Genomic DNA, 17,653 nt, shown 5'->3' with positions numbered 1-17,653 from the left:
ACTCCTCACTTCAGATTGGCTCAGCACCAGCCGTTACGGCCATCTGGGAAGTGAACCAGTGGACAGAAGAGCTTTCTCTCTGTTTCTCTTTGTGTAAATCTGATCTGCCTTTCCAATAAAAATAAGTAAATTCTTTTCAGAAAAACTACTGAAGATGTGTGCTTGGGTGTCAGTCGGCTCCTGTGGCTTTGGCTCTGGTTAGAAACTGATAGCCTCCTGCCTTATAAGCCTGACAGAGACATGGGACCTTGCAGCTATAGTTGGCTGCCAGCGTGCCTGGCCCCTCTCTCTGTGTTGGCAGCCCAGTCTCTACGTCCTGCTGAGTTCCTGTGTCCCCTTTGCTCAGTGTCCATTGCTCTCGCTCAGCTACTCACCTTGTGATACAAGCATCTATTTGGTTGTTTGTTTCTCTATGGAGGGCATCTTCTGAGCACCTCTGCCCGGCCATCTTGATATCTTGCTATAGCTTAGTAGTAACTTGGAAATGAAAGAGTAAGGCTCTTCCAATGTAGTTCTCTTTTTTACTTAATTCTTTGTAAAAATCATTTTGTCTTTTTCTGAGTCCTTTGTCTTTTCATTCACATTTTAGAATTTACGTTGTGAATTCATACAGGATCTCCTGGGGTCTATCAGAGATGCACTGAATCTGAAGATAAATTTGAGGAGAGTTGTCATGTTATCCAAATTGAGTTTGACAACCCACAGAACATTAGATTCATCTATTAGGCCTTCTTTCATTTACTTCTGAAGTGTTTTATAGGTTGCAGAGGAAATTTATTCTTAAATATTTTGTTTTGTTGCAGTGCATACGGCATTTTAATTTTAGCATTTTCCAATGTGTTTGTACACACACACACATATGTACATGTATAGTGTCCTCATATATGGCAGCCTTGATCACCTCACATACCAGTTCTAGTAAGGTTTTTTTTTTCTCTAATTGTCTCTGTACAAAAAGGCCTTGTCACTTGTGAATAAAGGCAATCTGACTTCTTTCTATCTGTATGCTTTTTCCTTTTTGTTCTTTGCTCTTGCTTTGTTACACTGGCGAAACTGCCAGCAACGACGTTGAATAGAACTCTAGATGACAGACGTCCTTCCTTTGTTCCAATAATGTTTAACTTGTCACCATCAAGTATAATTTTAGCCGTAGGCTTTCCATAAATGTCTTTTTATCAGACTAAAGAAGTTCCCTTCTATTTTTAATGTGCTGAGAGCTTTATCATGAATTTGTATTGAGTGTTGCCACAGATTTTTCTGTACTTATTGAGTGCATAGGACATTGTTCTTATGATCTAAGAATGTGTTGGCCTCCAAAACTGGGTTTTGAATAGTGAGCCAACACTTCGTCATGGAGTATTATCCTATTAAAATAGGACTGGGCTATATTTACTCTACTTTGTTGCAGGCATTTTTAAGTACATTTGTTTCTTCTCTAGGAACCAAAGTTATGCTGGGTTCATCACAAAGGTTTGGCTGTATTCACAACTTGGGTGTTTTCTGCAAAAGCTTGTAGGGACTTGGTGTTTTCTTCTTTAAAGGTCTTAAAACTCACAAGTAAAACCACAGAGGTCTGGGATTTGTGTGTGTGTGTGTGTGTGTGTGTGTGTGCGCACGCACACCTGTGGGAAGATTTTTCAATCATAAATTCGATTTATTTCATGGATAGCTATTTTGACTTTCTATGTACTTCATGTCTGCCTTGACAAGATATTTTTCCAATAAATCTGTTTCTTTCTTCTAAGATGTCAAATTTATCAACATGGTATTGTCCCAATGGTCTCTCACTGTATCGGCTGAATATTTGCAGTGTCTGTAATGATGTCCTCACTTCCATTTATGGTCTTATAACTTGTGTTCTCTCTGTTTTTTTTTTAATCAGTTTAATTAACTGTTATCAATATGATTAACTTTCCAAAACCCAAATTTTAACTTTGTGATTTTTTTCACTGTTTTCTGTTTCATGGATGTCTTACTTCATCTTTATTATTTCTTTTCTTCAGCGTGCTTAGGGTTTATTTTTTTCTTTTTTCTTTAGCTTCATCAGGTGGAAGCATTGATCACTGACTTTTTCTTGGTATCATATAGCCATTTAAAGCTATAAATGTTCCTCTTTATGCTGCTTTAACTTCATTCTTTAAATTTTTTAATGTTGTGTACACTCTCCTTTAGTCTAAAATGTTTTCTAATTATTCTTGTTATTTATCCTCTTGTCCATTGGTTATTGATAAGAATATTGCTTGATGTCCAATCGTTTGGAGATTTTTCCAGATAACTCAGTGGCCTTGGTTTCAAATATAACCTTATGAGAAGAAACATACTCTGCATGACTGCAACTTCAAGATAATTGAGATTTGCTTTGTGACCAGCATCAGCTCTATCTCAGTCAGCACCTCCATGGACACTGGAAAAGAACATGTTTTCTTTATTTTGAAGATGTGACACTATGAATGCCACAAAGGTCAGGTTGCTTGCATCATTCCAATTCCCCATGTCCCTTACAGAATTTTTGTGTATTTATTCTTTATCAATGATCAAGACAGAAGTGTTGCAAAGACTTCCCTATGACTGGGCATTCGGATTTCTCCCCATTGTAGGCTTTGGGGTCCTGTAAACCCGGCCAGTGATGGTTTTGAATGTCATTTTGGCTGGCTAAGCAACCCATTCCAGAATTCTCTTTCTCTTCTATTTCCAGTTGGGGTGGGTCCTGGGGAGAATCTGGTGAGATATGTAAGATTGACAAAGAGAGAAAAAGCTTTCTGAAGCCCAGCCCCAACTCCTCTGCTGGCCCCAGTGTCTTTGATCATATTACAAGTTGACAAAGGTGGGAGCTTGCTTGCATGAAGTTCATTTATGACTTTCAATACTTTAGCTTCTTCTCTTGGGGATGGAGTGGGTGGGGCAGGGGGGATGCCTCTGGAACCAAACAGTACAAGGCTGCAAGACACCAGACATGGAACAAGCCCCATCACAGGTATTCCCAAAATAGGAAGATGGTCAGCTTCATGGTTCAACATGCAGACTTCAGGGCTCAGCATTCCTGTGTTTAAACACACCACCACTGCTTTTGAGCTCTGTAACCCAGACCATCAGTCAGCCTTCAGTACCTCAGGTTCCCTTTCTAGAAAATGTTGATAATAGTAGCACCTCCTTTGCAGGGGTGCTGCAATGATTAGATGAGTACATTGCATTTGTGGAAGTTTTGGATAATCATACCCTTTTCTTCATGGGTGAAAGGAAGTAGCCAATGACGGGAATGGAAGGAAAATGACCTCAGACGGAACTGGATTGGCCAAGATGCCATTTGGGGAGTTAATGGTCTTACTAAGAAAGAATTCTCTGAGCATCCTTCCCTAATACTTTTTTTTGTCACATCTTTGGCCCCTTCCTTCTTTCCCTAAAGTCCCAGATCACGAAAGCCCCGAGGTACAAGTTTCAGGAGAAAAAAAAAGTTAAGACTGGGTAAAGCTTCCACTCTCTGGTCCCCCAAAAAGAGGAAGTTCTGTGTGCAGCCTGTTGCTTTCCTCTTTCCCATGATCATTCCTGGGAGAGGAAACCAAGGAAGCCTGCAGAACAGTCAGACTAAAGCATGCCCTTCTGGGCAAGCGACTCCCAGTGCTTGGAGTAGCTAGCCTTGTCTCCCAGTTGTCAGGCTTATTAAACGCATGACAGCACATTGACTAATTGCGGGAAATGAGGTTCCAAGACTGTTTCAGAAGAACCTGCAACAAGATTGTCAATGGCAGGGAGCAGGCCAGGAGTGGGGCTGGTTGGGGGGTGGGGTGGTAGTTGACAGCATAGCCACACTGACAAGGACTGTTCTGGAGCCTAAGACACAAAGCCCAGGGCTGATCGACAGGGACTCTGTTCCTTTCTGGGTGCAAGCCTCTACTGGAAGGGGGCATAGAACTATCACTTAGATCCTCTTGGAGAGACTGGGAACCAAGTCTCATTTGCTGTTCACTTCGGCTGAGTAGGCTGGTACAGCCACCACCTGTGTGAGCATGGCTCAACTGTGGGGAACAGTCTGCCATGCAACCAGCTCAGCTCCCCATGGTGAGACACAGACCATAAAGGCAGGTGTCAGTGCAAGCTCATGGCACGGAGTAGAGATCTCTGGAGTTTGATAAGGAGATGCACGGACAGGCCCTGTGGCTGCCAAGGGCAACAATAAGAGGCTACCTGTGTGCTCCCCTACCTCCTTTTGCAATGGATGATTTGGGGAACCAGGAACAAGCTAAATGCTGGAGGTTGTAATGGGGGGGTGTGCTGGGTGGGCTCTATCAGGAGGCTGTGTTCTTGCCACAGCTCACACAGTCCTGCCCACGAAGGCTGATGAAGAAGCAGGGTATCAGACTCGGTCTAGATTCCAGGTAAATCTCTCCTGCATCTCTTCCCATGGGGTTATTTGTTCATCTAAAGAATACACATCATGACCTCTGGGAGACCCTTTCAACCTAAAGATTTGGGGTGCCAGGGCCGGCATTGAGTAACACTGTAGATTCCATGGTTCCCCTGACGCTGGCATCCCGGCTTTGGCTCCAGCTGCCTGCCAATGATCCTGGAAAGGAAGATGGTCCGAGTACTTGGACCCTGCCACCCACATGGGAGACCCAGATACAATCCCTGGCTCCTGCCTTCAGCCTGGCTCAGTCCCAGCTGCTGTAGACATCTGAGGAGTGAATCAGCATGTGGAAGATTCTCTTTATCTCTCTCCACATCCCAAATAAGAAAATAGATCAATCTTTTAAAAGAAAGAAAAAGATTTGGGATGTGCACATTTGAGCTTCTTGCAGTGACCATCGCCTTCCAGGCCACACTATGTGATCCAAGGTTGGAATCATAAGGAAACATGGGTACTGGAGTGGAAAATAAGCCCCCAGCTCCTCCCTACTCCCTCTCTGGTCCTGGGACATACAGGTTCCCACCTGCACCTGCTCATGCCTCCCAGGTCCCTGCCACTCTCAGAGTCCATGGGTGAGGAGAGGGTCAGGGGTCCAAGGAAGCTATGCCACCTTGATAGCAATGACAGACACATGGAACATGTCCGGGTTCACCCTCCTGCCCCCACCTCCACCGTCAGAATGTTTTACCTCATGGATCCCAAAATGGGCATAGGAGTCGAAGTAATAATCTCTCGAGGTCATCTCCTCCGGGTTTAGCAGCTTGGACAGTTTGCCCCTGCCAGGGCAGCTGGGCTGGGTGGACACATGATGGACGCAGGGCACAGGTTTGGGCGGGACCACAGGTTGAGGGGGCTGAGCCGGGGGATTGCTCACCTGAGAGGAAAAAAAAGGACCCAGGGTGAATGGAGGCACCGAAGTACTGCCCTCTCCTCCCCTGAGCCCAATCAGCCCTGAAGGATGCATGATCCCTCCAGGCTTTCTGTGATTGGTGGAGAGGTGGCTCACCACCGAGAGGTCCAAGAAAACTGGATTTAACCCAGGCCTAGCTCTTACCCGTAGGTGACCTAAGCCAACAAGTTTTCTTATCTGATAATCAAGGAAAACAATATCTTCCCTTACAGGAGGCTAAGATGCCCAGTGGCGAAGGGTGTGCAGTCCAGAGCCAGTCCCATGAGTTCTAGATCTAGGCTCAGCCACTTACCAGCTGTGCCACTTGGGACACCTAATCCATCTCTTGGTGCCCATCTCTAAAGTGGGAATAAAGGGGCCCCAGCTTTCTAGAGCTGTTCTGAGGGCTAGACAAGCTTCTGTTAAGTTAAAGTGCTTTACACAGGCTGAGCTCATGGTAAGTGTTTGTTAAATCAAAGTGTTCGGCAAGATCAAGTGCCCCGGCTTCACTCTGCCCCACAGGTAGTGCCATACTCCAATAGGAATGGGTCTCTAAACAGTGGCTCCCTGTGGGATCTCCATGTCACACCTGTTACCTTGTACCACTGGCTTTGGATTCATAGTACCCACACCTCCTGCAGCGCTGTGGCCCGCCTCCTGCCTTCACACCATGAAATGTTGGTCCTTCTCACTCCCCTGGTCCTGGCATCCGGCCCAGCTCTACCCCCTCCTCACCCTCTGCTGCTGCTGCTGCTGTTGCTGCCCACCTTGGTCCTCTGCCATCCCCAACCACCACAGCCCTCCCACTCCACCAGCCTCAGGGAGAGGCAAGAGAAAAGGTTGGGATTGAGAGAGCTGCTTTTTCCAGGGAGAGCAGGTAGGGCTCAGAAGTTCAAACTACATGGGCCCGGTGGCCGTGGCCTAGCGGCTAAAGTCCTCGCCTTGAAAGCCCCGGGATCCCATATGGGCTCCGGTTCTAATCCCGGCAGCTCCACTTCCCATCCAGCTCCCTGCTTGTGGCCTGGGAAAGCAGGAGAGGACGGCCCAATGCATTGGGACCCTGCTTCCACGTGGGAGACCTGGAAGAGGTTCCAGGTTCCCGGCATCGGATCGGCGCACACCGGCCCGTTGCAGCTCACTTGGGGAGTGAATCATCGGACGGAAGATCTTCCTCTCTGTCTCTCCTCCTCTGTGTATATCTGGCTGTAATAAAACGAATAAATCTTTAAAAAAAAAAAAAGAAGTTCAAACTACAGGGGCTAGGGAAGACCTCTTCCCACCCCCATCCCTACCTCAGGAGAGTAGGAGACCCCATGTGTCAGGATAGCCCCCCACACAGGGCAGAGGTTTAACAAGCAGTTTCCAGAGTCAGGCCCCCTGCAGCTGGAAGGTGGGATCTCAGATCCTATCAGGGCTCCAGTGGAAGTTAATCACAGATAATGCGAGGCAGATGGCACAGGAGTTGGTCCCCAGCCCCCAGGGCAAGCCACTCCACCTGATCTTGGCTCTGAAACTCACTGCATGCCCTTGGGAAGTGGTTGTCATCCCAAGAATTGGCAGGCTGTGTGGATGCATATAGATAAGGACTTAGAACAGTGCCTGACTCCAAGTGCCTTATTATTACTAATACTAGTACAAGCCATAACCCTGTTCCGTGTCCCTAATTTCCCATCTGTGAGCTGGGTCAGCACAGGCTTATCTGTCTTGCTTTCCTGCAAGGGAAAAACAGAAGATTCCAAGGACAAAGCCACAGCAAGAATCCAGGTGAGTGGCACCCCTCCCTCACACTGTGGGCAGGGACCCCAGTCAGACTGCATCCAAGACTGGAGTGGAACAAGCAGGCAGTGTCACGATCCCTCTTTTCCCAGCTTATCTAGGCTGACGCCTCTGGGATCCAAGCAGACTTCCCAGTTTAGCAATATCACATTTCAGGTCGGCAAGATCCCAGGCTGGCTGGCAAGAGAGGCAAGTGGGGCTGCCTCATTAGAATGCAGCAGGTGTGCCCACCCAGCTTGGGATGTTGGTCACGGTCTCCAGGAGGCTAAAAATAGACTGTGTCAATTGTATGCTCCCTTGCAGGCTGCAGAGTCACCTCTAAAGCTGAAAAGGGCTCTTTGCATACGGCTGACCCCAATATTGACTCTGTTTAAATAGATTAAGGAGAGAAAAACTCTTAGCTGATCCAGGCATCAGACTCAAGTCAAGGTCACTCGGGCCCCCACCAGCCCTGAACTGTCAATCAACCCTGAATCAAAAGTCTTGTTTCCATAGGGGGCTCCCTGAGCTTCCTCCCCCTCCCGCCCCCTAGGCAGCTACAAAACATTATGAATGAGCTAACATTGTGGTGCAGTGGCTTAAGCCACTGCCTGCAACACGAACGTCCCAAATCAGAGTGTCAGTTCAAGTCCTGGCCATTTCAATTCTAACCCCAGCTTCTTGCTGGGGATACCTGAAAGAACCACAAGAGATAACCCAAGTAAATGCTTGGGCTCCTGCCACCCACACGGGACATCCGGCTGGAAGAACAGGGCAGCTGGCTTAGGCCTGGCCCAGCCATTGCCCTTTATAGTTATCTGGGGAGTGAACCAGTGGAGGGAAGATCTCTCTCTTTGCCTCTCCCACATAGTCCCTCTCTCTTCCTTTCTCTATTGCTCTACCTTTCAAATAAAAATAAACAAATAAATCTTCAATGTATCTACCATGCATTGCATGCAACGGGGATGAATGGGTTTGGGCAGCCATTTCAGCAGCCACAGATCACAGGATGGAAAGGTGACTCTGGCCCCGTTCCCTGTGCCAAAGGTCACCATTCAGGCTTACAGCCTGCTTGTGGCTGAGCAGCTGTGCCCATCTCTCCATGGATGGCAGGTGTAGAGGTAGGAACAAGAGTGACCCACAATCCCTGGACATTCAGCTATGTGAAACATTGTTTCTAATTCCACCCATGCCCACAGAACGCCTGTGACATTTGGCAGAAACCAAGATGCCAAGGGCTGTGCCCTCTGAGGCTCCTAAAACCGTTAATGGCTCTGAGAGGCACTGTAATAAGGCTGGTTCTACAAAAGAAGTTGGAGCAAATCGTTCGGGGCATTCAAAGGCAACAGCATTCTGTTCCAGGATCCAGGAACTCCTGGGGTAGCTGGCAGTAGAGCAAGGTTTAGAGCACTGTGAATAGATGTTGGTCAGTGGGGGGGATGGCACAGACTTCGAGGAGGAAGGGGTGGTTGGAATGGAAGGGTGAGGCGGCAAAAAGGCAGCTCCCTGGCTTGGAGCTGGCTTGGCTGAGATGGTGGGGAATCTGGCTGACAAGGAAAGGACGGCCAGACTAAGAGGCGGTAATTAAATACCAAAGATGATGGGGACATGTTGCTGGGTTGTAACCAGGGAGCTCACTGTTTGAGCTCTGCTTTAGGAAGATGAATGTGGTCAAAACAGGGAAGAGAAAAACGTGGAGGGACCGAGGAAGCACGGGATGCACTTGGGAGGCGAGTTAAAAAGTCCAGCCAAGAAATAATGAGAACCTGGAGTGCCCAAGGGGCTGCCTGCCAGAGAGACTGAAGAAACATACTAGATAGGGTTGGCAACTGACAGAATGCAGGGAAAGAGAGGCAAGCCAGAATCAAAGATGACTTCTACACTTCAGGCCTGGGTGAGTAGGAAAATGGTGGTGACATTAACAGAAACCAGCAAGTCAGCAAGAAGAGCAAGTTGGGGGCGGGGGGGAAATAATGAATTTCAATCTGGATGCGTGGGATTGGAAATGGCATTGAGTCATATAAGAAAAGATGTCTAGCAAGCAGACAGGAATGCGGCTCCAGCCAATCAAGGCCATAAACACAATTGGAAGACAAGTGACAAACTGAGAAATGCATCCTGACATAGCAGGAGATGGCCAACAAAGCCTTCGACCCTTAATAAGGAGAGAGCTCTTACAAATCAATAAAAAAGGATATTTCTAGGACTGGTATTATGGATACAGCACAGTTCAGCTGCAGTCTGCTGATGTCAGCATCCCATAGGGGCACTGGTTCCAGTCCCAGCTGTTCTACTTCCAATCCAGCTCTCTACAAATGTGCACCTGAGAAAGCAACAAAAAGTGGCTGGAGTACTTGGGACCTTATTTCCTATGTGGGATATCTGGAATGAGTTCCAAGCTCCAGGCTTTAGCCTGGACCAGCCCCATCCTTGGTGGCCATTTGGGGAGTGAACCAGCAGATGGAAGATCTACCCTTTTCTCTCTAACTCTGTCTTTCACTAGAAATCGGGCAAATTAAAATTAAACTACCTATGATTATCAGATAAGCTTTTCTTCCTCCCTTTAAAATGACTAAAACTCTTCTGCCTTTATAACGTTGCAGAAAAAAAATAAACACTTTTATATTCTTCTAGTGAATATGTAAGTAGATTGAAAATCCTTGGAAGGCAGTTTGGCAAAGCCCACTAGAAGTGTTAAAAAGCATGACTTCTTTAACACAGTAATTACATACTGTTTTATCCTAAGGAGGAGTCATGGATAATCATAAATTCATTGCTATAAGAATTTCATGGCAATGCTACCCACGCAGGCAAAAACTAAAGAGTTCATTTAGATGCCCCCACAAAGCAATGTTAGTTTAAAAAATAAAAGCAATGCTGTTCGCACATGATAGATGACCAGTCATTAGAAATGTTGAGGACAACACATGGGAGAAGACTAAGTGGTGTGGTCACATTTTCACAGTGAAAACCTACCCATGTTCTGTGATGGGGTGCAGCCAGCTGATGGATAGCACCCACTTGACAGGTTAATTGACAGCAGACATCAGGGAATCCAAGTTTCCACATCCCACCCTTCCCACCTCCTCTTGCACGTTCAGAGTGGATGTGGTGCGCACCTGGCCCATCCTGCCTCCTATTGTGCTAAATTAGGTTGGTTAACTACAGGAAAACTTTGGGCTCCAGTAGCTCCCTTCCTGCTTCCTGCACTTAGTAACTAATACATGGAAACTTTGTTTCTCAATTTGGTGGAAGGATAAGAGTTTAAAAAAAAAAACTGATTTCTGCTATATAGTGCAGTGGCTCCTAGAGTGTAGTGGGAGCTACTGTTACCAAACTTTGGCAATAAAGACTCTTCCTATCATCCTATACTTGGGTCCAATGTGATCTCTCTTGCACTCCACAACAATCCAAGGGTGAAGAGAAGAGACCTAGAGAAGGGACCAGTATGGTCAAAGATTGAGGTAAGGCCGGACATCTTGTTGGTAAACCATCTGGATGGAGTGCCGGTGGGGTCCAGGAGAAAAGAGGGTAGAGGGAAGTGAGAGTGGGCCTGGAGGAGAAGCCACAGTTCTGGTCCCCTGGAGGGATCCAAAAGGACAGGGGACAATGAAACAAGGAGGCTGGGATCTTGCTTCTCCAATTCTATGACTGCCGCTTCTCTGAGAACCATAGACTCCTACATTGCCAAAGTCCAAAACCAAGTCCACCTCTGCCCAGAGCCCCCTGAGCTTCTTCTACCCAGGTGGGCGCTGTGCTCAGGAAGCAGCACAGAGTCTCCACTGCAACTAAACAAGTCTCCGTGTCTGACACTGACCCTGATACTGACTTTTGCACTTAAACTTACTAAGGAGAAACTCCCAGCATGACCAAGGTCACGAGCACCTCTAGCACCCCTTAGCTGTCATTGAATTCCTTTGCCATGAGGTTTTCCTTTGCCATGAAGACTCCCTAAGACTCAGATCAGTTGACAAAGTATCCATCACGGCCATGTATTGCATGAGACAAATGATTCAGTGGATTTGGGGGAGAGGATGAAATCCCTTTTAATGGCCACAGACCATGGAATAGGAAAGATGACCATGATCCAGAGAGGATGGCACTCTGCCCCTGGCTGACAGGCATGCCCACTCTAAGAAGCTGTGAGTGGGTGGGAAGCAGCAATAGCCTGCCGACCCTGGAAATTCAGCTTTGTGGAGTGATGCTTCTAATTCCATGGACACCTAGGGCAGCAAGACACTGTGTGGTGCCTGTGAAAGAATCAATAAATGTATATGCCCTACAGGTTCCATGTAGGCAAAAAGGAACCTAAATTGGAATCCAGATATGACTCTGGAAGCTGTAAAAGGTGGCTCAGCCACAATGGAAGACCCAGAAGAGGAGTTCTGAAAACTTGGCTTTTGGCTTCTCTGGTTGCCCACTGATGGCCCTGCAAAGACTTGGGGAACATAAGGATGAGTCCTAGGGGGATAACAGATGCAGGGACTAGGAAGTCAGAAGGTTGACTCTTTCCTCAACCACACCTGATGTCCAGGAGAAGCCATTCTTCAACCAACCTTATATGCTGACTGAGAAGTAAGCCAGAGACCTTGGAATAACACTGGTTGCTCAGCCTACGTGACTCAAACCTCTGTGCTTTGGTCTCCCTAGAGTCGCACCTGTCACAGTTTCATGTGCTCCCTGTAACCAGCTTCCTGCCCAGGAGACTTTTCAATCCCCCTACATTGGGAACGTGGACCCTTGTCGTCCTGGAGATAAAGTCCAATTTTCTCTGCCTTGCTGGCTTCTCTGGTAGCTGTTTTTGTACCATCAACCCCAGTCCTGTCCTGCGTAGGACCCCAAGGCTTAGAAAGAACCCTGCTAAAGCCAGCACAGAGGCCTGGCGTGCTAACCTTCATCTGTGGTGTGAGCATCCCATGTGGGCAATGGTTCATGTTCTGGCTCTTTCACTTCCAATCCAGCTGGGAAAACAGCAGAGGATGGCTCAAGTGCTCAGGTACCCGTACCCATGTGGGAGACCCAGAGGAAGCCCCTGGCTCCTGGCTCATGACTTCAGACCCACCCAGCTTCAGCCATTGTGGTCATTTGGAGAATGAAACAATAGACGGATCTCCCTTTTTCTGTCTTTCCCTCTCTCTGTAAAGTTGCCTTTCCAATAAAAATAAATAAATCTTTTAAAAGATTTTAAAATTCTTCCTCCTTTCCCAGGGCCGAGTCCTGCAGATACTGTCTGCCTTCCTGATCTGCTCAGTATGCCCTGCCATTGCCAGGATTTATGGCTGTGTTTTCTACTTATGCCAACCACTGCTCAGGACTCTTTAAACACTATGTCCTGTCTCTAGGGGGCATTTCCACCATGGTTTATCTCCCCAATAAATCGTTTTTAATCTTCCTAGCCTTCCCATTCTGCTGGAGTGAACAGGTCCAGAGCCCCAGCCAAATAGAGGGGCAGAGAAAGGGATTTTTTTGAGCTGCTCCTTGAGGGATGGATGGGCTATTTACCAACACAGTGGGGATTCAGGGAGCGCAATTTTTATCTCCCCTGCCACACACATGCCTCTATCTGAAAATGAAGATCAATGGTGCTAATCAGTGATGCCAATGGTGATGAGATGGTGAGGATGGTGACAGTCAATGATAGGTGATGATGACAATCGAAATCGTGCTCATGATAATGATGGTGGTGAAGGTGATGATGATGATGACTGGTGATGGTAATGGTGATGACGCTAACGTCAACAGAAACGTCACTGCAATGTGCTAAACATTTTACAAACAGCTCGTCATGAATCCTCGTATTAACACGAGGAGGTACTAAAATGTACATACAAGAAGCTAAGACTTTCAAAGAGTAAAGTGATTTGCAAGAGCCCAGAGCTAGCAAGTAGCAAAACCAGGATGTAAACCACACGTGTTTGACATGGAAAGCCCATGCTCTTTACATCAATGAACTGGTTCAGGTCAGTCTAAACTCAGCAGCTATCATCAAAAGTCAGATTTTGTGCAGAAAAATGGATAGCTGAGCTGGCCCTGGCAGATAGCTCAGTCTGGGGGGGCTGAGGGAGGAACAGAATGAGGATTAACAGACATCCACTAAACAAGAAAAGCACTACAGCGAAGGTGGCTCAGGTAGGTACCTTCCTGAGGAGCTGGGTTTAGAAGGGAGTAGTCAGTAGGCTCCATGTTGCAGATGGAGAAACTGAGACTTTAAAAGGAAAGGAATTTTGTCCAGGATCACAGAGGCAAGCTAAGGTGAGACCTGCAAATGGAGCCTCCAAGAACATAAGCAAGTCATGTGGGGAGACCTTCAGGAAGCTGGGTGCAGAGGCTGGGCACAGCGCGGGCAGAGGTGGGCTGCGGGAGCCGAGAAGGCGGAGCTTCCTACCACAAGCAGCTGATGCTAACCTAACCCCAGCCCTGTGGGCTATAAATGGCTCCTACTGGCACCAGCCCAGGCTTGAAAGCGATTTTCCCAGAGAATGAGAGGCTGCACGGGAGGAGCCACATTCGGTTATGTTCTCCAAATGTCAAGAGAGCATTTCTCTAACCTGAGTCGTCTGTCCTTGCAGCACCCTGCCTGGCCTGGAGGGTCCATGGAGAGGGTATGGGTGCGGAAGAGGGTAGGGGTGCGGGAGAGGGGATGGCAGGTTGGGGATAGCACGAGAAGTGGAGCTCCAGCCCCGGATCCACCCCAGATTTTTTCTCCACTGCCCTCACCTTCTCAACTTGCCATCTAGATCTGTAGCCCTTCCACCCAGTGCCCCCCTTAGCTTCTGCACCCTTTCTTCCTGGCTGTGTTTACGCCCAAGGCTGTGATCTCAACTGTGGCCCATGCCATTGATCGTAATAGGAATAGGAGTGCCTCTAAACCATCTGTCTGCCTTTTCATAGGGACTAGCATTTGCACAAAAGAAGAGCATTCCTGTGGTGGCAAGGGAAGCAAGGGGCTCAGCTGGCCATTTGGACCTCTGTTGTTACCAATGTCTTCATCTCACCAAAAACAGCCTTTTTTCCACCCTCAGAACTGCTCCCCTGCCTCCATATCTCCTAATGCCCGAACTAAGTAAAGGATCCTTGAAGTCCAGCTGCCCAGAGGAAGTAGCCCTGGCTCTCTGTTTCTTATCTGAGGTGCTAGAAGCCCAGAGTTGGAGCAAGGGATCAGGGCTAGGGTCTCCCAGTCCTACAGATGTTGTCATCTTCTTGCATCTGACCTCCAAGGGCTTGCACCAGTTTATTCACTGACAGTCACCGTCACGCCCACTCCAGGTGGTTGTCTTTGGCACAGACACTCTCTAGAGCCCCCTTTCCCAGCCCAACACACAGGTGACAAGGCCAGCTCCTGACTTCTGTTGCCAAGCATCCATGAGCTCAACCCCTTTGGTTCTCCCTGTTCTCAGTATCTCTGGCCACAGCTCTGGTATCCTGGCACAGCCCAGCCTCATACCATTTCACAGCCTTCCAATTAAGCCCCCTCTACGCTGTCTTCTGGAAAGCCCCTTTCATTGGGTCCTGCCATCTACCATGCCTAGTCCTCACTTTCATAGGGCACAGGGAGACCCATCACAACACTTGGCTGAACCTGAGTTTGGAGAAGGCACAAAGACGATGGTTTGTAAATGACCAGCATCACCTGGTTAGGAGCTGGGAGGGGACAGAGAAGGGACTAGATTTTTTTCATGCAAATTATTGGGCCTTACTAGAACACCTGACATGGTGGGTCCCAGACATCTGCATGTACAGCCCCCTTCAGGTGTTTCTAATACAAGCTCTATTCTGCTGAGGACTTGGCTGCGTTTTTCTATACTGTGCCCCACAGAATAGAACCTCCTAGGAAAAGGTTCCACGGTCAAGTATGTTTGGACAGATGAGCCAAAGTAATTGCCTAATTGCAGTGTACCCAAGTCTTTGATTAGCCAAGATGAAGCGTGACCCTGCGAAAGGACACTGGGCTGGGGGTGGGGGGAGGTCCAGCGCCACCAGATTTTGTGCCTGAGGCAATTTGTCCTGAGATGTCTCCAAACATTATCCGAAAATTAATACTCTGAGCAAAATGAACTGGGCTTTGCTTTTCATCAGGGCTTGTGTCTTCCAGTCTGTCAACCATGGTAGGGGTAGAGCTCCTGGCTCAGAGCTTGAGGGAAGAGAGAGCCACGAGCCTCACGTTCAACAAGCTGCCCAGGCCATATCCAGATGGTGCCTGCTCTCTCCTTTCTTCTCTGGTCTCTTGGATGCCGATCTGGCCCTGCTATAATGCTCCTGGGGTGCCCAATGTCAGAGCCAGGCCTAGGATGCTTGGAAGAGAAACAGCCAAAGGTTTAGGAAAAAAATTTAGTGTAATGATGAAAGGCAGGGGCTGGGTATGGGCTCTGCTACCTGCAGGCTTTGTGACCTTGGCTGATCACAACATTCAGTCGCTGCCCGGACTGAATGGCAGTGGCCACAGCACACCATGTCCCGGTGCCTCCCCTCGGTCCCCAGCTGTCTTTCTGCTGTCACAGCAATGCCTGCTTTGAATCTAAACGTCATTGCACCCACACAGCACTCCCTCTGTCTCTCAGATCAGTAACTGCTGGGGGAAAAAAATATCTATTGGATTTTTTGGGCCTGACCTATTTTTTTTTTTTTTTACATAAACTGGGGCTGTTTTCCACTATTAGTCACTTTTCTCTAAGCCTCCACATATTAAATTCTCTCCTTATATCCTCAGATATTTGGGCTGTGAGAAATGTCAGGTTAATTGGATGCTTGGCTCCTCGCTCTTCCTCTTCAATGGGCTTAAAAGGCATACTTTCCTGGGTACCCTCCTCCTCCTCCCACATCCCCCCACAAAGCAACAGGAGTTCCTGTCTCTCGTTGAACTTCAAGAGGTGCCTAGGCACCCAGCATTCCCTTGTGCTGCCTCTACAGCCAAAAATGCAGGAAGGCACGGTCTCCCCAACACCCTTTTGGTGCCATTCAGGCTGTATGATTTTAAACCGATCCCAGTGTGCAGTCACCAACAGGGTCCCCCCTTTGTCTCAACTCAAGGACAGCCCTTGAGCAGCGGTGGCAGCAGCATGCACTGTGGTCCATACTTTCATCACTACGCAAAACCGTCCAACTTTTCCTTCAGTTTCCCCCTCTGTCAATCGGTCAGCGTTCTGTGTCCTGTCTCTCCCATGGAGCTGCTGCCACGGCCAAGGCACCAACTGTGTGGCTATTTAGAGGAAATTCTAGGGCGTGTTACAGAAGTTGGAGACTTCCGGTTCATACCATCTGACTCCTAGCCTTGCAGCTATTTTGAGATGTTCCCTGGATCCTGGGCTGACACCAAGCACAGCTGCCCTTCCAGCTGAGTCCTGCTGGCTGACCCCAGCTCAGCGCCTTGCAAACCATGCATGGTCTCCAGGCTTCAGTTCTGCCTTGTTTCCTCTGAGTTTTCTGAGTACTAGAGGGTTGATCTCTTCTGGCAGAGACCATCCATAAAACAAACAAACAAACAAACAAACAAAACAGTGTCTTCTCCAGCCCTAGGTCTCTTTCTGGCCATACTCAGAAGCCTGGTTGATCCAAAGCCACCAGCCCTCTTCCTCCTGCTTGGGGAAGCAAATGGTCTCATGCACATTTCAACCATCCTAGATGTCGCTTTGTTTCCTTCAGAATAGTGGTCAGATTTTAAATGAGGATACTTCAAAAAAGTGTATGGAAAAATGAGAATAGACAAGTTCAGGGGTGGGTGCTGGCACCACTTGGGATACTCACGTCCCTTATCAGACTGCCTGGAATTCAAGTCCCAGCTCATCTCTGGATTCTAGCTTCCTGCTGGCACAAGCGCTGGAAGGCAGCAGGTGATAGCTCAAGTCCTTGGGCCCTGCCACACCCACCAGGCTTGAGCTTCTGACTCCTATATTTGACTCAGACCAACCCTGGCCACTGTGAGCATTTGAGGAGTGAATCAATAGCAGTGTGGCAAGGAGTCAGATGGTAATAGGTGGGAGTGCTTTCTCGTTTTCCTCTCTCTCTCTCTCTCTCTCTCTCTCTCGGCCCTTTTCTGTTGCTCTTTTTGTTGTTCTTGTTGTTGATCATTTTAAATTCTTTCTTCCTTCTTTGATTGACTGATTTTGAAAGGCAGACGGGCAAACAGATAAAATCTTTCCTGTGCAAGTTCACTCCTCAAAAGCCTGTAACAGCTGGGACTGGGCCAAGACTGATGGAGCTGGGAATTCAATTCGCGTCTTTCATGTGAGTGGCAGGGACCCAACTCCTGGAGACATGATCTGCTGCCTGCCAGGGAGTGCATTAGCACAAAGCTGGAGTCAGGAGTCGAAGCCAGCAGGACTCAAATCCACATGTTCCAAAATGGGAAACAGGTGTCCCAAGAAGCTTAACACCTACCTCTCTACGCCTTTTAAATACATTTCTAATAAATTGCTTTAAAGGCGCGTATATTTTGATGCATGAAAGAAATTCTAGCCCATACGACTTTTTACTGTACAAGTTTTCTACAAATTTTAGAAGCTCCCCCACATGTGTATATTTCAAAATCTTTTGCACAAAATCAATGTATCTCGTAATGCCATTTCCCACCAACTTGTCTTTGTTCTCACCTCAATGTCAGGCAGAGC

At 47.8% G+C, this 17,653-nt stretch overlaps 1 protein-coding gene across 1 annotated transcript in view; it reads right to left on the bottom strand.

Annotated features, from left to right (window-relative positions):
- The window catches only part of PRMT8 (protein arginine methyltransferase 8), an 81,660-nt gene that overhangs the window by 43,717 nt on the left and 20,290 nt on the right, over window positions 1-17,653 (bottom strand). Inside the window, exon 2 of the mRNA XM_004596347.3 lies at window positions 5,094-5,279. Within this exon, the coding sequence (XP_004596404.1) occupies window positions 5,094-5,279 (186 nt within the window). The remainder of the gene's footprint in view (window positions 1-5,093; window positions 5,280-17,653) is intronic.

The sequence above is a fragment of the Ochotona princeps genome, chromosome 27, assembly GCF_030435755.1.
Source record: "Ochotona princeps isolate mOchPri1 chromosome 27, mOchPri1.hap1, whole genome shotgun sequence".
Classification (NCBI taxonomy): Eukaryota; Metazoa; Chordata; class Mammalia; order Lagomorpha; family Ochotonidae; genus Ochotona; species Ochotona princeps.
This window is presented reverse-complemented; position numbering and strand designations above follow the sequence as displayed.